Raw genomic sequence first — 16,793 nt, 5'->3', positions numbered from 1 at the left:
AATCACTGCCTCATTTAATCAACTCAAGTGAATTTTACATAGGAATTTAATTATTCTCATCTCTGAATTAGAGATCTGCATCAAAACGGTTCTGCAAGGTTTTCTTGAGGACAGTTGGGTGAAGTGGTACATTCCTAAATGGGACCACACCTCTTAATGCTGGAAGCAAGGGTGCTGCTGTAAGGTATCAACCAGTGTGATGATTTTTGTCCCCTTGTACTGATTTGACTGATTTTAGCTTTATCTGTAATTCAGCGACAGGCTGGCCAAGAAATTGTGTCTTGCCAGCCAGTTACACCAGAGAGAACATATGCTTACTATAGAATAAATGGTTCAAATTAGTTTCAGTGATAGCCATAAGCTTGAGTCATGAGTCTCATCTGCCAGTAGAATTTAATGGAGCTTATCTGGATTCTACAGTCTCTATTGGCACGCCTGATTATGGAAACAGTTTTTATGAATTTGCGTTATTATTTTACCCCCTCCCTAACCCCTCTCACCCCCAGCGAACCCCCTCTCTCTCTCCTCCTCCTGCCTTCTCCCCTCTTCATTAATACCACATTTCTCCCTTTGCTTCGTTTTTTTTTTTCTGAATAAATAAAATTCCCCCGCCCACTGTCCCTCCATTCCTTTGAAATGAGTAGCACATTTGGGTTTCGTTCCAGGGGTGACAGGCGGTTCTGTTTAGGTACTCTTTAATTCCAGGGCTGACTCTTGGAAGCACACGCGCACACACACACACACACACACACACACACACACACACACACACACACACACACACGCAACACCTCCACCACCGCCCCCTCTCAGTACCTCTCAGCAGCGTATTTCCAAAGAGGGAAAGCTTTTCAGCGCATGTAGCCCTCCTTGGACTCAGCCGATTGCAGCACCCCTCCACCCCTCCACCCCCACATTTCATCATCTTGCCGTCCCTCCCTGTTTCTCATTAATTTCATCTGATTCTTTCCATCCATTCCCTCTGATCTCCTTCTTGATAGATTTGATTATCTCGCTCCGTTTCTGGTTTCCTCATTTCTGTTAATTTTGCTTTGACTCCCTCAATACCTTGTGGTTGTAAAGTGCTCGACTTCTTTCTTTCCTAATCATAGACCCATATTTTCCGGAGTTTATACCCTTCATATATCCCATTTATACCTGCCGAGCCAGCCCATGTCGGCCCACTCCAGTAAGCAAAGTTATGGAGGGACAGTGTGTATTCTGCTGAGAGGAGAGAAAAAGAAAAAGACGAGGAAGAGCGAGGACAAGGATGAGATACAATGTGTGCACTGGAGAAATCACACCGCCATTTGTTTTTATATCTCATAATCTACCGAACAGCACGTGAAATGGATTGCATGTGTGCGCGCTCAAGTATACTGCCAGAAAAGCATATAAAACTAACCAAAGTCAAATTCCTCCTCTTGTTTTCTTTTCTTGTTTTCCTTTCTCTCCTCTCATCTTTCCACTCATCGCTCATCCACTGCCCTCTCGCGCCCCCTTGGCCATCTGCTGGCACAGGCTGGCGGCCGTACGGTACGAGCGGAGCCGGTGGCACACCACCCTTCATCTCTCATAACACTAGTGTTATTACTGCTTAAGACAGGGATAGAGGGAGGGGAGGCGGAGGGAGAGAGGGGGGAGAGAGGAGGGCAGGAGGGTTGGAGTGAGTAAGGAAGCAAGCATAGGGCCAATAACCGGAGCCAGAGAAGCAGGCTCCAAAAACAAAGTGGCGGTGTGTTTTCTCTACTTTGCCCTTTCTTTTTTTTCACCGCTCTTTTACTCTCTATTGCTACAAATCTCTCCTTCAACTTCCAGGCGCTGGTTAATTAGCACTCAGCCACATCAGAGAAACCGAACACGGCTCAGGAATAATGAAGATCACGCATCTCGGACAGAAAAAGTGTGTGTCAGCAGCACACACTATGAAAAAGCACTGTTAAACAAAGCTGTCAGCGTTTCTCTCTGCTTGCTGAATCACCAAATTTTATATGTATCATGGGGAATGTCGTCCACTTATTTTGATACCACCTTTTTGTATTAATAAGACTTTGTAGTTTACGATAAGTTGAATAATTTTAATGATTTTTCGTGGCCCGTACTGATGAATGTAAAGATGCCTGGCTGAGGCTGGAGAGATAGTTTGGGGTTAGTGGGAGGTCAGCTGGGCTGTGTGGGCAGTGAGGCCGTTTGGAAGATGGAAAACAGAGAAACGGGGAGGGAGAAAGAGACAGAAGGACAGTCATTCAAATGAAAGAGTGAGAAGTGCAGAGGAAATACCTATTCGCAGCCACACGACCCTGGGCTTTAACACATTGTCCTTGGCTGCCTCCCCTCAGCCCCGGGTTTGGAAACAAAGCTGAAACAAAAAAACGAAAGAGAGAGTGAGAGAGAAACAGAGAGGAGGGGAGGAGGGAGTGAAAAAAGTGAAAAAATATTTACTCAGAAGTAATTTTGTGTGGAATTTTTTTAGGTTGATAATTGTAAAAAGGTCCCTTGGAGCTACAATGGGGGCCATTGAGCAGTGCGGGCTGAGTGTGAGCGTCAAGCTTGGCTCCCAGCCAGGGGCCAGGTCTCTCTTAAAGCCAGGGGAAGAAAAGAAGGACTGTTTTATGGAAGGAAAGGAGAGAAACAGACACACACACATACACACACACACACACACACACACACACACACACACACACACACACATTCTCTGTTCTCCCTCTCTCACATACTCTCTCTGTTCTACCTCTCTCTCCTTCCCTCTCATTCACACACATGAACATTTGCAGACGCCTGGCCAGAAAGAAAGACAGCAACGCACATGCATTCTTTCAGTTTCAGGCAATATTCTTACCTGACATCATCTATTTATCCTATCCTATCTGTCTTCTTACTTGGAGCAACTCCAACAGTTGGACATGTGCTAGCAATTTAGCCCATCCATTGTCCTCTCCAACTTGTGTTTTTTTATTTAGCAAATGAGAGGGAGGTCAATAGAGGCTAAAAGAGGCTGAACCACTGAGAAGAAAAAAAGATGTGTAGTAGGTTCATGAACAATGCAAAAACACGGAGGGATAAAACTGGGGGGGAAGGAAGAAAAACAAAGTAGTGCAGGTCTGTTGACCTCCAGGGGGTGCATTGTTTCTCCTGTTGGTTGACTAGGAAGTTTCCTCTCTCTGTACAAATTGATATAATAGGGTCTGCATGACAGCAGTGGTGCTGTTTTATGTGTTTGTGTTTGTGTGGGACCTTGCACAACAGCTCCCAGCTGTACTTGGGCCAATATATATGTGTATGTGTGGGTGTGTGAGTGAGTGTGTGGGTGTGTGTGCGTGCATGCTGCATCAATCCCCTGCCAGCATCCTACCTATAAAACACATGGGTGGTCAGCTCGTTTATCGCGTGGGTTTGCAAACAATGCTCACCCATTAGGCTTAGACCTCATCCACTACGGTAAAATCCACTTAATACCTTAACCCGAGTGTGTTTTCAATCATAACCTTTATTTCCATTTTGCCTCCAGCTCTTGCTATTAAGGACGAATTCCAAGACCCCTCTCCCACTGAATCTACACACTAAACAGTCTTGTAAAAGTTTGTTTTGGGTGGTGGTGTGCTGCTGGATGCTGAGTGGAGAATCAAATACTTTTGTAGAACACACATTATTTATCGTGCCACCGTGGAAATCGTTGAAGTGGCCTGGACTACGGTGAACGGATGTAACCCCTTTTGGGAGTGGGAGTCAGACATACACTCACATGCATGCTCACGGACACACACACACACACACACACACACACACACACACACACAGTTCTAGGAAGCTTAGCAATACTACTGTACCATTTGCACCAACCCCTGCCGAGGATCCTTTAGCTCACCATGACTAGGATAATATACTAAGCACACTTTGGATCTGAATTCGTCACACACACACACACACACACACACACACACACACATACACTAGTGTGTGGATAATTGTACTATCCAACTTAATCATACCTGGACCACTTCCTTTGTTCCCCTCTCTTTCTCTCTCTTGGCCCGTTCCCTGTTCTTCTTTCTCTCTCTTTGGGCTCTTCCCTCGCCCCATTGAGTGATGGCTTAAAAGAGAAGGGGAAGTTAATGGCAAACTTAATCTCCCTCTTGCCTGTCAATCAAATGCTTCCACCTAGAAGCAAAAGGCAGAAATGAAAAATAGACGAGCCTGTTCGTTTGCTTTTTAGATATTCATTTATTTTTCATGATATCATCACTTTTTTCCACTTACAAATAAGTTCAAGAATTGAATAAAACAATAAAAAAGACATACAACAAAGAGCTTCCCAAAATAAACAGGGAAAAATTAACAATCACATTGAAAATACTTTTGGTTATTTTCAATGTATCCTATTTTGCAGACAAGTATTCCAGTTAGATTATTTGATTATTTTTGTGTGGCTTTTGAAGGCATTTTGTTGCCAAAGACCTTGTTATTGTGCCCTGGAAATACTGTAGGGAAATTTACAGACATTCACAGATGTGTATTTGTGTGTTTGCCTATAGGTAGAGTTGTTGGGGGCGTACTCCTAGGCATGTGGGTACATAGAGGGGGGAACTGATAGTAACTTGATGTCTGCAGGTCTCTGCACAAGACAGAACACGCTCTTGTATTATCACTGATGTTGACAGAGATCCACACACATACACACACACACACACACACACACACACACACACACACACACACACACTCACACACACACACACACTCACACTCACACAGATCTTCAACCAGGGCAGGTTAGCCCCAGACACATAAAAGGTTACTTTGAGTACCTCTTCGCCCCCTGTTCACAGATTTGGATCTCAGCACTGTGTGTCTTTATAATAATCTTCCGGTCGATCTCCCACTCTGCAAGTCCCGTTGTCCTCAACTCACAGCACTTATAAACACTATGAAGTTTGCTGTGCTACGTCTGGACTTTTCATAGTCTGGTTGGGTGCAAGTGAGCAAGACTGGAACCCTCTTTGCCAAGAAAAAATTAATGGTGCGCAGCAATATGCCGAGCAGGCTGATTTTGCCCAAGGGAAATGCAATACACAACCACTATCTCCTTCACTTGTTGTGGGCCAAGCCAACTAGAATGTTCTTCGTAAATTGTGGTTGAGGGATAAAACTGAGTTTCCGCTCGCAGGGAATATAAACAATAAATAAAGTCTTTGAAGTTCTCTTTTTTCCCTCTGCTCTGGTATAGTCATGTGAGTGTGTAGTTGATGCTTGAAGCTCATTGCAGTGCTGAAACAGAAGGGGTTCAGTCAACTGCTTCCCTTTGTAACTTTTGTAATCTTGCTTACCGGCTCTCTTTGTGCTGGTGTAGGAGGGCGAGGGTTTCAGAATAGAGAAGGGGGATTTAGTCTTGAGTCTGCCCAGACTTACATCTACTTAGACTGTCTGACATTCTGGGGGCAAAGCCCTTTGATTGACTTTGCTGGTACAAAACGAGTTTTAATCTTCAAAGATTTTAATCTGCTGTTTTGTCTGTTAGTCACAAGAGGTGGGGGGCCGAAGGCTGTTAACAGTCACATAGTTAAGCAACAAAAAATAACATCAAGACACAAGTATAAAAAATGTACATACAACACAAAAAATGTCAAATTCACAAGAGCTCTAGAGCCAAATAAAGCAATACAAGCATCAGCCATTTTCTCTGAAAGACTTCTCTTCATTTGGTGACTTGAAGGTCATTCACAGCAAGCACTGCTCCCTTCGGGGTAGTTCTGAGGAGTTTCAACATACAGCAAAAAAAACAAAAACAAATTGCTGATAGTGTTTAGTTGAATTGTTACAATGGGGAAATGGCAGCACAGCCCCATTTCAGTGCACACTCCTTTTTGAACAGATAAAGGAGGGCATGGCGTCACTATGACCCTTGACCCTAAATTTCAGCCAATGACAACACACCACCTGTGTGTTGGTCAAAGGTCAAAGCTGGCCTTTGACCTTGTGCTGATAGCATGGGAGCTGAGAGGTTGCCAGTCCAGCTATGTGATTGAAGAAACATTATTGAAGCAGGATGCAGCGTGTAAATGGAGTAGAGGCACTTTAAATGCTTTTTAAAGTCCAAATAAATCTTTCTATGTTTAATGTCTACTTAGACAATTGAAGGGAATTGAGTTAAATATATGTTCAGTTTCTCCATTGCTGGTTGGCTGGCTGGTACTCTCTCCTCCACTCTCACCAGCAACAGTAGCTGGTCTCTGTATTTCACCAGAGTTGAGGAATTAAAATCCTCCTTTAAGTCTGAGTAGCCAGTCAGGTGTCAAAAGTAGGAAGGCTTGTGAGAAGACATATTGTTGTTTGATGAACAGTGATCCTGTAGTAGCAACACCTCATACTCCAGATTGCCATTCTGAACAGCAGGCTCAGGGATCATGAGTTCTGGCTGTTTTTGAGGCAGTGCCCCATTGTCCAAGCCAGCCTTAACACCCTCCAGTTCCAGCTGGGAGGGCTCACAGTCTAGGTCCAGGTGGCCCTTTGCCCTCTTCCTGCGGAGGTAGCACACCACCCCCACTGCAGCTGCTATCAGCACCAGAAGGAGCAGGATAGCTATGGCAGGCACCAGCATGGTGGTCAGCCTCTTGTCCTCTATCTGTGCTCCCGTGGTACTGTGTTGTTGGGCGGCCGTATGGGCCTCAGTGCAGACGCTGTCCATGCCATTAGGAGAACCTAGTGGACTGGCACACACATTATAGGTGGAGTTGGGCTTCAGGCCTCTGAGTCTATACTCTGGGTAGGACGCGGGAAGGCTGAGTTGCATCGGCCTGCGGTCAGGCCCAGAGAGATTACGGTAGGTTAGGCGGATTCCACGGATGTAGGGCCGCATTTCAATGTAGCGGTGAAGGTCCAGCAGGATGGAGGTCGAGGTTACATGACGTGAGCTGATGTCTGGTGCATCTGCAGTGACAGTTGCCATGGACATCTCAACTTCAGGTGGAGAGGCTGGGTGATGGTGCCGGATCTCACAGTAAATACCAGAGGTGCCGTGTAGGCAGGTACACTCCACCTGACCCCGCTGATCCAGACGACAAGTACCCCCATTCAGGCAGGTGTTGGAAGGGCAGAAATGCTGCTCCTCCTCTGGATCCATGCTGCTGCTACTAGGGGAGGCAGGAACAGGAGGCAAGGGAGAATCATCTTCCATGTCCATGGGGTTGTCACTGGGTCTGGGTACTGGAATAGCCCTAGTAGTGCTTGGGAAGGTGGTGGCAGGAATAGGCAGGGTAGTGCTGGTTTTGACTGTGCTGGTGGTGACTGTAGTCGTGGTAGGGCAACCAAACTCCCTGTGCTCCAGTCTCTCCAGTACCTTTCCAGCATTGATAGGTGGGAAATGGCAGCGGGTCTCCTCTGTTCTCTCCAGGGTGATGCCCTGGGCTCTCAGCCAGCTGGGGAACCAGGCTAAGGTGCACAGGCAGTTGAAGGGGTTCTCTGCCACCGTAAGCTTGTTAATGTGGGGGAAGAGCTGGGAGAACTCCTCAGGGAGGCCCTGCAAACTGAGGTTGCTGATGTCCAACTCCTGAAGCTCTCCCAGGTTCTGCAGGTCCTGAACCTTCAGAGGACCCATAGGGTTCCCGGCCAGGCTAAGGTGGATCAGCCCACGGGCCTCCTTCAGCGCTTGGGGGAACATCTCCAGCTGATTTCCTGAGATGTCCAGCTCATGGAGGTTCCTCAGACTGGCCATTAGTTCCTCATCTAGGCTGGTGAGCCCCACCCCAGCCAACTTCAGTGACTCTAGGTTGGGGGTCTGGAGGTCTGAAGGACCCAGGGAGGGTAAGACATTAAAGCGCAGGTCCAGCAGCAGCAGCCGTGGCATGGAGAGAGCAGGCAGGGATGTCAGCTGGTTCCCCTGCAGTTTGAGCTCCAGCAGCTGCTCCAAGCCATTGAAGGCTGTAGGGTGGATGGTCTTGATATGGTTGCTATACAGATAGAGACGCTCCAGCAGGGCCATACCTTGGAAGCATTCCTCTGAAATGTGGGTGATTTGGTTGGATGACAAGTCCAGGTTTCTCAGAGAGGTCAAAGGTTCAAACACCCTATCTGGAAGTTCAGTCAATTTGTTCTGACTGAGATCCAGCATCTCCAGGCTCTCCAGACCATCAAAGTCCTCTGTTGTCAAGCCCTCAATGCCATTGGCGAAGAGGTAGAGGTTTTTTGTGAATGTAGGCACTCCCTGGGGAATGGTGGAGGAGCGTCTCTGGAAACATAAGATGGATTCTGGCGTGGAACATGAGCAGTCCTTTGGGCAGTCGCTGGACAAGATGCCATCAGGTAGGAGGAGGAAGAGCAGGAAGGGCATCAGTGGAGTGAGAAAGACCTTCATGGTGCAGACTCTTTCTCTCTCCCTGCTCAGCCTAAAACAAGAGAACAAAGACACCGTCAATGACCTGTGTATTTATACAGAGAAATATATCATACTGTAAACACTGGTTCATTGTAGAATAGGATACATAGAACAGGTCATCATAAAACCGTACAGTATAATTTATTCTTTGTCCTTGCAAGACCTTGTGAGGGCCATGTTTGAATTTAGAAGCCTACAGCTGTTACATGGGCGGCAAGAAACAGATACACAAAGCTGAAATGGTGACTTTTTTCTATGAAACATGTTTTTTCTATGTAGAATTTTCTAAAGGGGGGAATAGGTCAGTTATTGATTGATTGTGCGGTCCTGTAATGTGTTTCATAGTGGAGATTATTATCAGGGGTTTAACTGTGCATACTTCAGTGATCAAAGGCAGCCTCTTGGCACAAGGTCTCTCAAACAATAGGCTGTAGCCATGACCTCAGGCTCCAGGAGGAACTTTCCACTGTAGTCAGAGAAAAGTTGGCTCTGTGGCGTCCTGCCACACTCTTTTGGCTAAAAGAGTGCCACATTCTCCATGCAATGTGCTGTGTAATTGATAGTATTGTGAGATCCTGAAACTGTTGTTTGCTTCTCTGGTGTTCCTATGGTAGATGGTTGTTGGCTTTAGGCTTTCTTGTGTGTGTGTGTGTGTGTGTGAGTGTGTGTTTGTTTGTGTGTGTTTGTTCATGTGCATGCGGAAGTGTGTGTATTTGGGTCTAAGCCGCCCACCCACTGCCATTTACTGTATTGCACACATTCTGTGGTTGTAGTGGGGATAGAGTTAACTGTTCTCCCCATGTTTATGACAGCCTCCATAGCCTATGAAACACACAGACACACAGCAGCAGTGAACCGATCCAATTTGTTTTCTGTTTCTGAGATGATGAATCAAAGTGAAAACACAGAGTAAGTTTGTACATTTTTCTGTCTCTCAAGTGCCATTCTAAGACGGAAAAGCCTTACACAAGCCCTCCGAATGACTTCACCATAAACACTGCTCTGGTTTCTCCAGTTTCATATAACCATACCATGTCAGTGTTGTGTGGCAGTGTGTCTACCATGCAGCACGTGGCCACGCATCTGTGGATGATTTACTTTGCGGCGTTCTAAACTTGGAGAGGAGCTGCACTGATAGCCTCAAGCTACTTCCCTGACCATAGACTTGGTATAAATAACACACACTTTCTCTGTTGTCATTACGCAGAGTGACAGCCAACGCTACTTGCCAAACAAGTGTCTGAAATACAGTAAAAGGGCTGAAATATACAAATAGACTGAAGAGAGTAGGTCGACAGGAATATCTGTTATTTTGATTTAAAGCCACTTCACCTGAGCCCCAACCGCAGCCCCAAAAACAAACACCTGGTAGAGCTTCAACACAGAACTTGAAAGGGTTGAAAGGGAGGGGAGGGATGATGGAGGGGAGAGGGAGAGAGGAATGAAGGGAGATAAAGAAGAAATTAGATGCCGAAGTGAGTCTGTGTGGCAGTTTATCATCCTCTGCTATCAAGTAAGATGGCCTTGGGAGAGAAGAGGGAACATCTCTATCTGTTGGCCATTTGTCTTCCTTTGACTTCTTTCTATCTTCTCTGCCCTCCCCCTCTATCTCTCTTACTCACATTCTCTCTCTGTCTCTCACTCTTTCTTTCTCAATTTCCTTCGTTCTCTCGAGGCTGATTAAAAACAGTGTGTTTGGTTGGTGGGGGTGAGTTAGTGTCTGAAGTTCACATTGGGGTGAAATATGCAAAAGCTCACTTTTATTTGCTTACCGCAGGGAGTCGATGACACTTTTTTTTACTGTCTTTAAACCTGAGACACAGAGACACAATTGTCTGATTTGCTCACTCGCTGCTAGGCTCAAAGCTCCCCTGGTGTCCTGTCTTTGCTTTATTTTGTCATGATTTAAGTTTATTGGGTGGGGATGGGGATGGTGAGGGGGTGATACGTCTAAACCTGAATTTCCACACAGAAAGCATTCTGTGTGGAAATTTATGGCACCCGCAAGTATCTATCGGTCGACTTGAATGCTCGAGGGAGCTTCTTTTAGGGCCTTAAATGGCACAGTTGTTGATGTGTAGACTACAGCAATACCTATATGACAGACAGTGAAGCTAAGTGACTGTTTTACAGTTTTACACACATAGAGCTCACATAGTGAACATTCTGTCCTCACATTTCTGACCCTGTGGTTTGTTACACCAGAAATGTCTAAAACATTGCCTTTGACGTTATTTTCCTCATTTCCTTCTCTATCTTGGGACCTTGTTCTTTTCCTCAGAAGATTATAGCATAATTGTTTTTGTTTCAGTAGACTGTATGCACACTCAATGTCAGCCCTTAGTTGTGATAGGACCATTTGTCCCTCTTGTTAGCATTTGCTCTCTCAAGGTCTCCTCTCTTTGATACCAGACTCTATTGTCTGCACAGAGAAAGAGATAAGCTTTAGCTAGTTTTGTAAGCACACAAATCTGTTAAATGGCTTGCACAAATGATCCAGTTTGGTCTAGACGCTTTTGCATCACACTCAAGAATTGGTGAAGTGATGAGCTCAAAGAATCTGTCTTTTCTGACGATTTTGTCACAGTGTATTTTGGTCAGCGCTCACACATGCTGTCTGGGCTTAGAGCTCAAAATGATTGGCGAGTCTTTGTACCAAATGTTGTCACTGTGTTTGGTTAACCTTTATACCCAATACACAGAGAGCTCTGACAGTGCTCCTGTTTGCAAAACGAAACAGAGCAGTTTTGTTTAATTTACTCATCCATCATCTTCCTCTGAAAACAGGTTTATTGACTGTTCTACATCCTTAAAAAATTCTGCCTGGTAGTTATTACAGCAGCATCCGAGCTACTGCCATCTTAAATCTGTTTTCCTCTTTTGAATTAATTCACTGCTTTCACTCACTCACTCGTTTAATGAAACATTTTCTTTATTAAAAAAAAAATCACTGCCTCAAATGTCAGGACTTGGAGAGGAGATCAAGGGTTTCGGGGGGCGCAGAGGGGAAGAGGAGGAAGGGCCAGTATCATCTCATCACGCCACAGCTATGGCATTTATTTTCCTTCTCTTTCAGCATTCTTTTCTTTCCGCTCCTCCTTGAAATTGCAACCCCCTTGGAAAGATTCCGCGATCTCCTCTTTTTCCTCCTACAGGGTATAAACTAGAGGGAATCGTGGCATTCACTTGAACCCCACCGCCAACACATTCTTCTTCTTATTATCCAAATCATTCTTTGAAACCGGGCAGAAATGTTACCCTGCGCAGCCAAATGTCAATAAAATGACCCTGCTCAAACCCTGAGGCTTGATTGAACAAAGCAGCTAACTAGTTGTCAACAGCCAGCACCTGCTAACAGGGCAGAAACAACTTCTAAACTTTGCCAGCCATGCAGAAAAGTTGGACCCACTCAGCAATTGTTTATGGAAAACCTTGTCCAGACAATGAAGATAACATCTGGTGGTGGTAGTTTGCCATTGGCTCCAGCTGAATGGGCAGTAGAGGTGAGGGGTTGCAGTTATCCCATAATTTACACATAGCGCCTGGGGGATTTCACTTCAATGGGTGAGTAATGACATGTAGAGAGTTGTAATGGGTTTTTTGGTCATGCCCGAGTAGCTGGGGATAAGTCCAAAATAAGGACATTTTATTTGATTCTGTGTCTTGGTTCTGTTTCCAGAAGTTTCAAATGTAGAGATCAATAGAGGAATGTTGTGTTCCTCGACTGTAGTCGTAAGTTCAGGGGAAGGTCGGGAACATTTGAAATACAGTCGCTGAAAAAAAGCAGGGAGAGTGGTTGCATTACAGGGCTCAGAAATGATGGAGGCGCAGATGGAAGAGGGGAGTGAGGGAAAGAAAGAAAAGAAAGTGCGGCTGCCGTGCTGCGTGTGTGTACAGAACGAGGGAAAACAAAAGGATTTGGAAAGATAAACAGGGGGATGAAGGGAATAAGGAGAATCAAGCAACAGCTGGAGTGTAAGCAGACGGTCTAGTTGTGTCTCAGGTTTTCGTATCATCACTGTGTGTGAGGCTGTGGATTTTGGTGTCAATGCAGGGTATTCTGTGTGTGTGTGTGTGTGTCTGATACACATGTATGTTAGAGAGGAGAGAGAGCATGCGCCTGTGCCTACGTATGCACTGCTCAGAACATATACTGCATACACTTCCCTGTGTTTGAGAGAGAGAGATATGGTATGTGTCTGAAGTTATCCAAAAAGCCAGTCCCACCTCTTCCGGAGTTAGAGAAACCTGACTTTGGTACATCAGGGCCTGAGAAGGGTATAGGGGACCGGTGCCAGAATACACAACATCAAGGCAGTCCTGAGAGGGAAGCAAGCTATGCAGATAAAACTCAGAATATTTTCCCTAGAAACTCAACGTGGTGATTCTACCGTAGCTCCTCGGGGTGGAGTGTTTATTTGACTGTGCCTCATTCCAAACTGGGCCAGGCACATCTGATAACCCAGTGGTGGAGGTGGCGGTGGGGAGGGGGAAGGGGAGGGGGAAGGGTTCACTGAACACTGCCAGATCACAGATAAACCCTAGCTTGATAGTTTAGATTCTCCTGTTTTCTTTCTCTCTTTGGCAGCGAGTGTCTTGCGCAGGTCTTATCAGTGCGCAAGATAACGGCCCATCATAGCATCACTACAGTACAGATCCTTGGTTTCCCCTGGTGCTGAGTGACTCCTGACTGTGTGGCATTAACTCAAGTGTTTCGGAGTGAGTGGGGGGCCCAGAGAGAGAGAGAGAGAGAGTGCGAGCAGACAGACAGGCTTGTCATCCTGCACAAGGAGGAATGCCCCCCCCCACCTCCATTTTCCCTGAGTTGTAATTTCCTTTTCTCTCTCCTGCGCGCTTGTTGAGACATTCCTGAGACAGGCAGCAGCTCAGCTTGAAAAGGCGAGCTTCTGCGTTGACTGTCTCAGTGTCCTAGCATTCAGAGATTAACAGAAAGTTTTGTGCGGTATATATGAATGGGAGTAAAACCCTCTTTGTTCCCAGATCTGTTATATAACAATTGTTCTTACATCTGTGTTTTCTTCATGCTCGAGTCTAAATTTGTGGGTAGTATTAGAAAAAAAATGTTGGCTGATGAATATGTGGAATCACCCGAGGGCCAGAAACAGTGAGGAGAAAGCAGACGGAAAAGAGCATGGGAACGTCTTTGCGCAACACCGTGTAAGAAAAACACACGGTCAGCCCCTTGAAAAGAAAAAATAAAGAGGAGATATGAAGAAGTGAAAGAAAGAAAAGCATTTCTCTCTCTCTCGCTCGCTCGCTCCTTGTCCCCTTTTTTCTCTCTTTTCGAGACGAGGAGGAAAGGAAAACACAAGCAAGGGAACAGGGGAGACAAAAGAAAGGTTCTGTCAGCAGGAGCACAGGGGTGGAGAGGCGGATAAGGCCTGGCTTTGGGAGGGTGAAGTGGGCTTCGGCAATTAAAGCCCCGCAGGCCCAGCGTCAAGAGCCCTTATCTTCAGAGCGGAAGGCCAACGCTGAGGGGCATGGAAGGGTGCAAGAGGGGGAAGAGTGGGGAGAAAATTGTGGTGTGTGTGAGTGTGTGTGGAGGAGGGTGGGGGTCACAGTGCACTTGCATAATCCAGCAGGCCAGGCCAGAGACTGTAGGGGGGCACCGTGCCAAGTCCCAGTAAGGGGATAAGGCTGCACACTACAGAGTGCATACTCCCATTAAAGAGGCCCCTTCTCTTCGGGGACCTTATCTTCTAAGGGAACAATGCTTGTGGTATGTGCATTAGAGTATGATCTACAGCGCTGAAAATCTTGGGGCTCGGTTCACCGGGGTACAGTACTGAAGTACACTGCCGTAGCATAAAGTATTGGTCTCAGCTCCTCATCTAGATTTACTACAGTAGCACAGGGACATGAATACAGAACAGTTGTAAATGATAACCTTGGTACCCATAGGAATGCTAGTGTTGAGGGCTGATGTGAGCCCTCTAATCCGTCCCATGTCCCCTCTTTCCCTCTCTATTTATGCCCCCTTTCCATCTCTGTCCCAAATGAAAAGACAGGAGAAGGGCCACTCCTCCAAACACACGCACCCCATCTCCTCACCCCTTTCCACTGTCAGCACCATCCACACCACAGCTGGACCTTGTTATTCACAATCCAGCCGGGACATCCCTCAACATGACAAAGGGGTCAAGAGAGAATTGGGCAGAAATGAGAGTTGTGAATTGAGAAATGAGAATTGTGTAGAAAATGGGTGAATAGAAAGACTACTTAAACAGTTGCGCTGGAGAGAAGAGAGAACGTTTGTGCAGACAACAGAAACATGTAGCGCAACTATGCATTTAACAATGTCAGCTATGTAAACCTGAGAGCTTTGGCATGCATGTAATGCTGTGGAGTATTTGCTTTTGGCATGAGCTAATGCATCTCTAATGTGGCGCTCCATTGTCGGTAGTACCTGTTGGACTAGCCATATTAGATATGCACCCAGAATATGTATGGATCAAGGAGGGAGGCATGCTTGGACAAGGGGATAAGAGAGGAGAAAGCCATTAAAGTGAGGAGAAAGAGAGCCATGCTTTACTTTTCTTTGTCTTCAATACCAAACACAGCAGACATCAAGGCAAGTACAGCAGGATTCAGTGAGGTTTCCATTGAATGTTACTGTGACCCAAAAGCTGTCCTTGTACTAGCACTACACTGACAGCGAGGTCAGTCAAACAGGCAAAATACAAATACAAACAGAAGAGAGGAGGACAAGTACAATAGAGGAGGGATGATAGTTTTACTATGTCTGTCAGTGGCAATACTCATCTTGAAGCCACAATATCATTGCTATGCTTTGTAGTGGTATGAAGGGGGGTTAGGGGGCATAGCAGTTTTACAAAGTGCTGCACAAACAAAGCCCTCCAATTGATTTCAGCCAGACCACAAGAAAAGACCTTGTACCAGCCACATCCATAGTACATCAACTCTGCCAGTGCTGATTGATGTCAAAGGGTTGTTGTTTTCATTAACGCAAACAACCACTTAAACAGGCAGGTTCCTGTTGGGCTACATCCTGCCTCCTCGTTAGGGATTGGAGCTCACTTTCCTTTTTTCATCCCTTTCTCTGCCTTTTGCTCTCTCTCTTGCTCCGTATGTTGTGCAGATCTAAATGAGTTGCAAAGCTGCTTATTATCGGTGTGAAAAGTGGCCCCTTTTGTCTCAGGATTTATGGTTTTGACCGGGCCTGCTTGTAAGGACAGTGTGAAGGCCGTACCATTAGAGCCTGCAGCCGGAGGACATGAAAGAGAGCTTAATATACAGTTAAGGGGTGAATGTGGGGGTAAAGCAGGAATGAGTGCAATAGTGAGGCTCTTAAAACAACGCAGTTACTGCACTACAGGAGGGATACAAGGCAATTCAGTATGTGATTTACTTAGTGATCCAAGTCAAATAGCCACAATTTCCATTTCCATTTTTTAAATGTGCAAACTAACTATGTTTAAAGTCAACCAGTCACTCCTCTCCCTAGTGCGTATGATCAGATAGCATCAGTCCAAAGGACAACAAAGCCCATGGACCAATGAGGCATTGAAGGACTCCTTTGGGTCAGAGGTCAGGCTCAGATTAGTGTTTCCACTGCTGCTCAGTGTTCTGTGTCCTCTGTTGTAACTCTGGCCCAGACAACACAGATAACAGGCCCTGTTTGACACAGGCACACACCCAGCTCTGGTTACACACACACACACACACACCTGAGGCTTGCTGGTCCTCGCCTCCACAACAGGTGCTTTCTCCACTCCTCCAGGGCAATGTGAAACCCAAAACCTTTGGAGTGTGTCTGAGTAAATGACGCGACCTGCGCCAAAGTTCCAGCCTCAGCCCCAGCCGCCTGCACGCTCCTGCCTCAGAGAGAGGGGCTGGGAGAGGGGAACGGAAGCAGGCGTAGGTGGGCGGCCAGGCAGCCGGGCCAGACCAGACCCAGGTCTCTGCAACAGCAGATGTCTGCAGTCTAGCTGTGCCTCCTCTGAGCTTTAAAGCATAGAGGTCAGGCACTACGAGGTCCAAAAGGAAATGTGGACTATTTCCTTTTGTTTTATTGCTGAAGGATATGACTGATTGTGCTGTAGATGCTAGACTTGATTTCGTTTGCACTCATTTCCCAAAGACACACATGTGGAGACACACAAAGGCACCCACACCACGTACAGACATACAGGCAAGAGGTAGTGTCTCTCTTTCTCTCCCTTTCTCTCTCATTCTCTCTCTCTCAGTTCACATACAGTGCCCTCTTGTCTCACCCAGTGAGTGATGTCTCAACACTGACACATCTTTCATCAGTGCACCCTGCCCTGTGACCTATAGGGACAGATAGTCATTGAGGTCACAGTCATAGTCTTTTTCTGTCAGCCACCACCAGATACTCAATGCATGGCTCTGTCACACACACACACACACACACACACAC

At 46.2% G+C, this 16,793-nt stretch overlaps 2 protein-coding genes across 3 annotated transcripts in view; one reads left to right on the top strand and one right to left on the bottom strand.

Moving 5' to 3' along the window:
- The window catches only part of coro7 (coronin 7), a 115,396-nt gene that overhangs the window by 49,952 nt on the left and 48,651 nt on the right, over nucleotides 1-16,793 (top strand). The gene's annotated exons all lie outside the window — the stretch shown is intronic.
- The window catches only part of vasnb (vasorin b), a 28,177-nt gene continuing 15,605 nt past the window's right edge, over nucleotides 4,222-16,793 (bottom strand). For both annotated transcript variants that reach the window (XM_071908429.2, XM_071908430.2), the window contains one exon: nucleotides 4,222-8,381. In XM_071908429.2, coding sequence (XP_071764530.1) covers nucleotides 6,293-8,350 — 2,058 coding nt within the window. In that variant the 5' untranslated portion in view covers nucleotides 8,351-8,381 and the 3' untranslated portion in view covers nucleotides 4,222-6,292. The remainder of the gene's footprint in view (nucleotides 8,382-16,793) is intronic.

The sequence above is a fragment of the Centroberyx gerrardi genome, chromosome 7, assembly GCF_048128805.1.
Source record: "Centroberyx gerrardi isolate f3 chromosome 7, fCenGer3.hap1.cur.20231027, whole genome shotgun sequence".
Classification (NCBI taxonomy): Eukaryota; Metazoa; Chordata; class Actinopteri; order Beryciformes; family Berycidae; genus Centroberyx; species Centroberyx gerrardi.
This window is presented reverse-complemented; position numbering and strand designations above follow the sequence as displayed.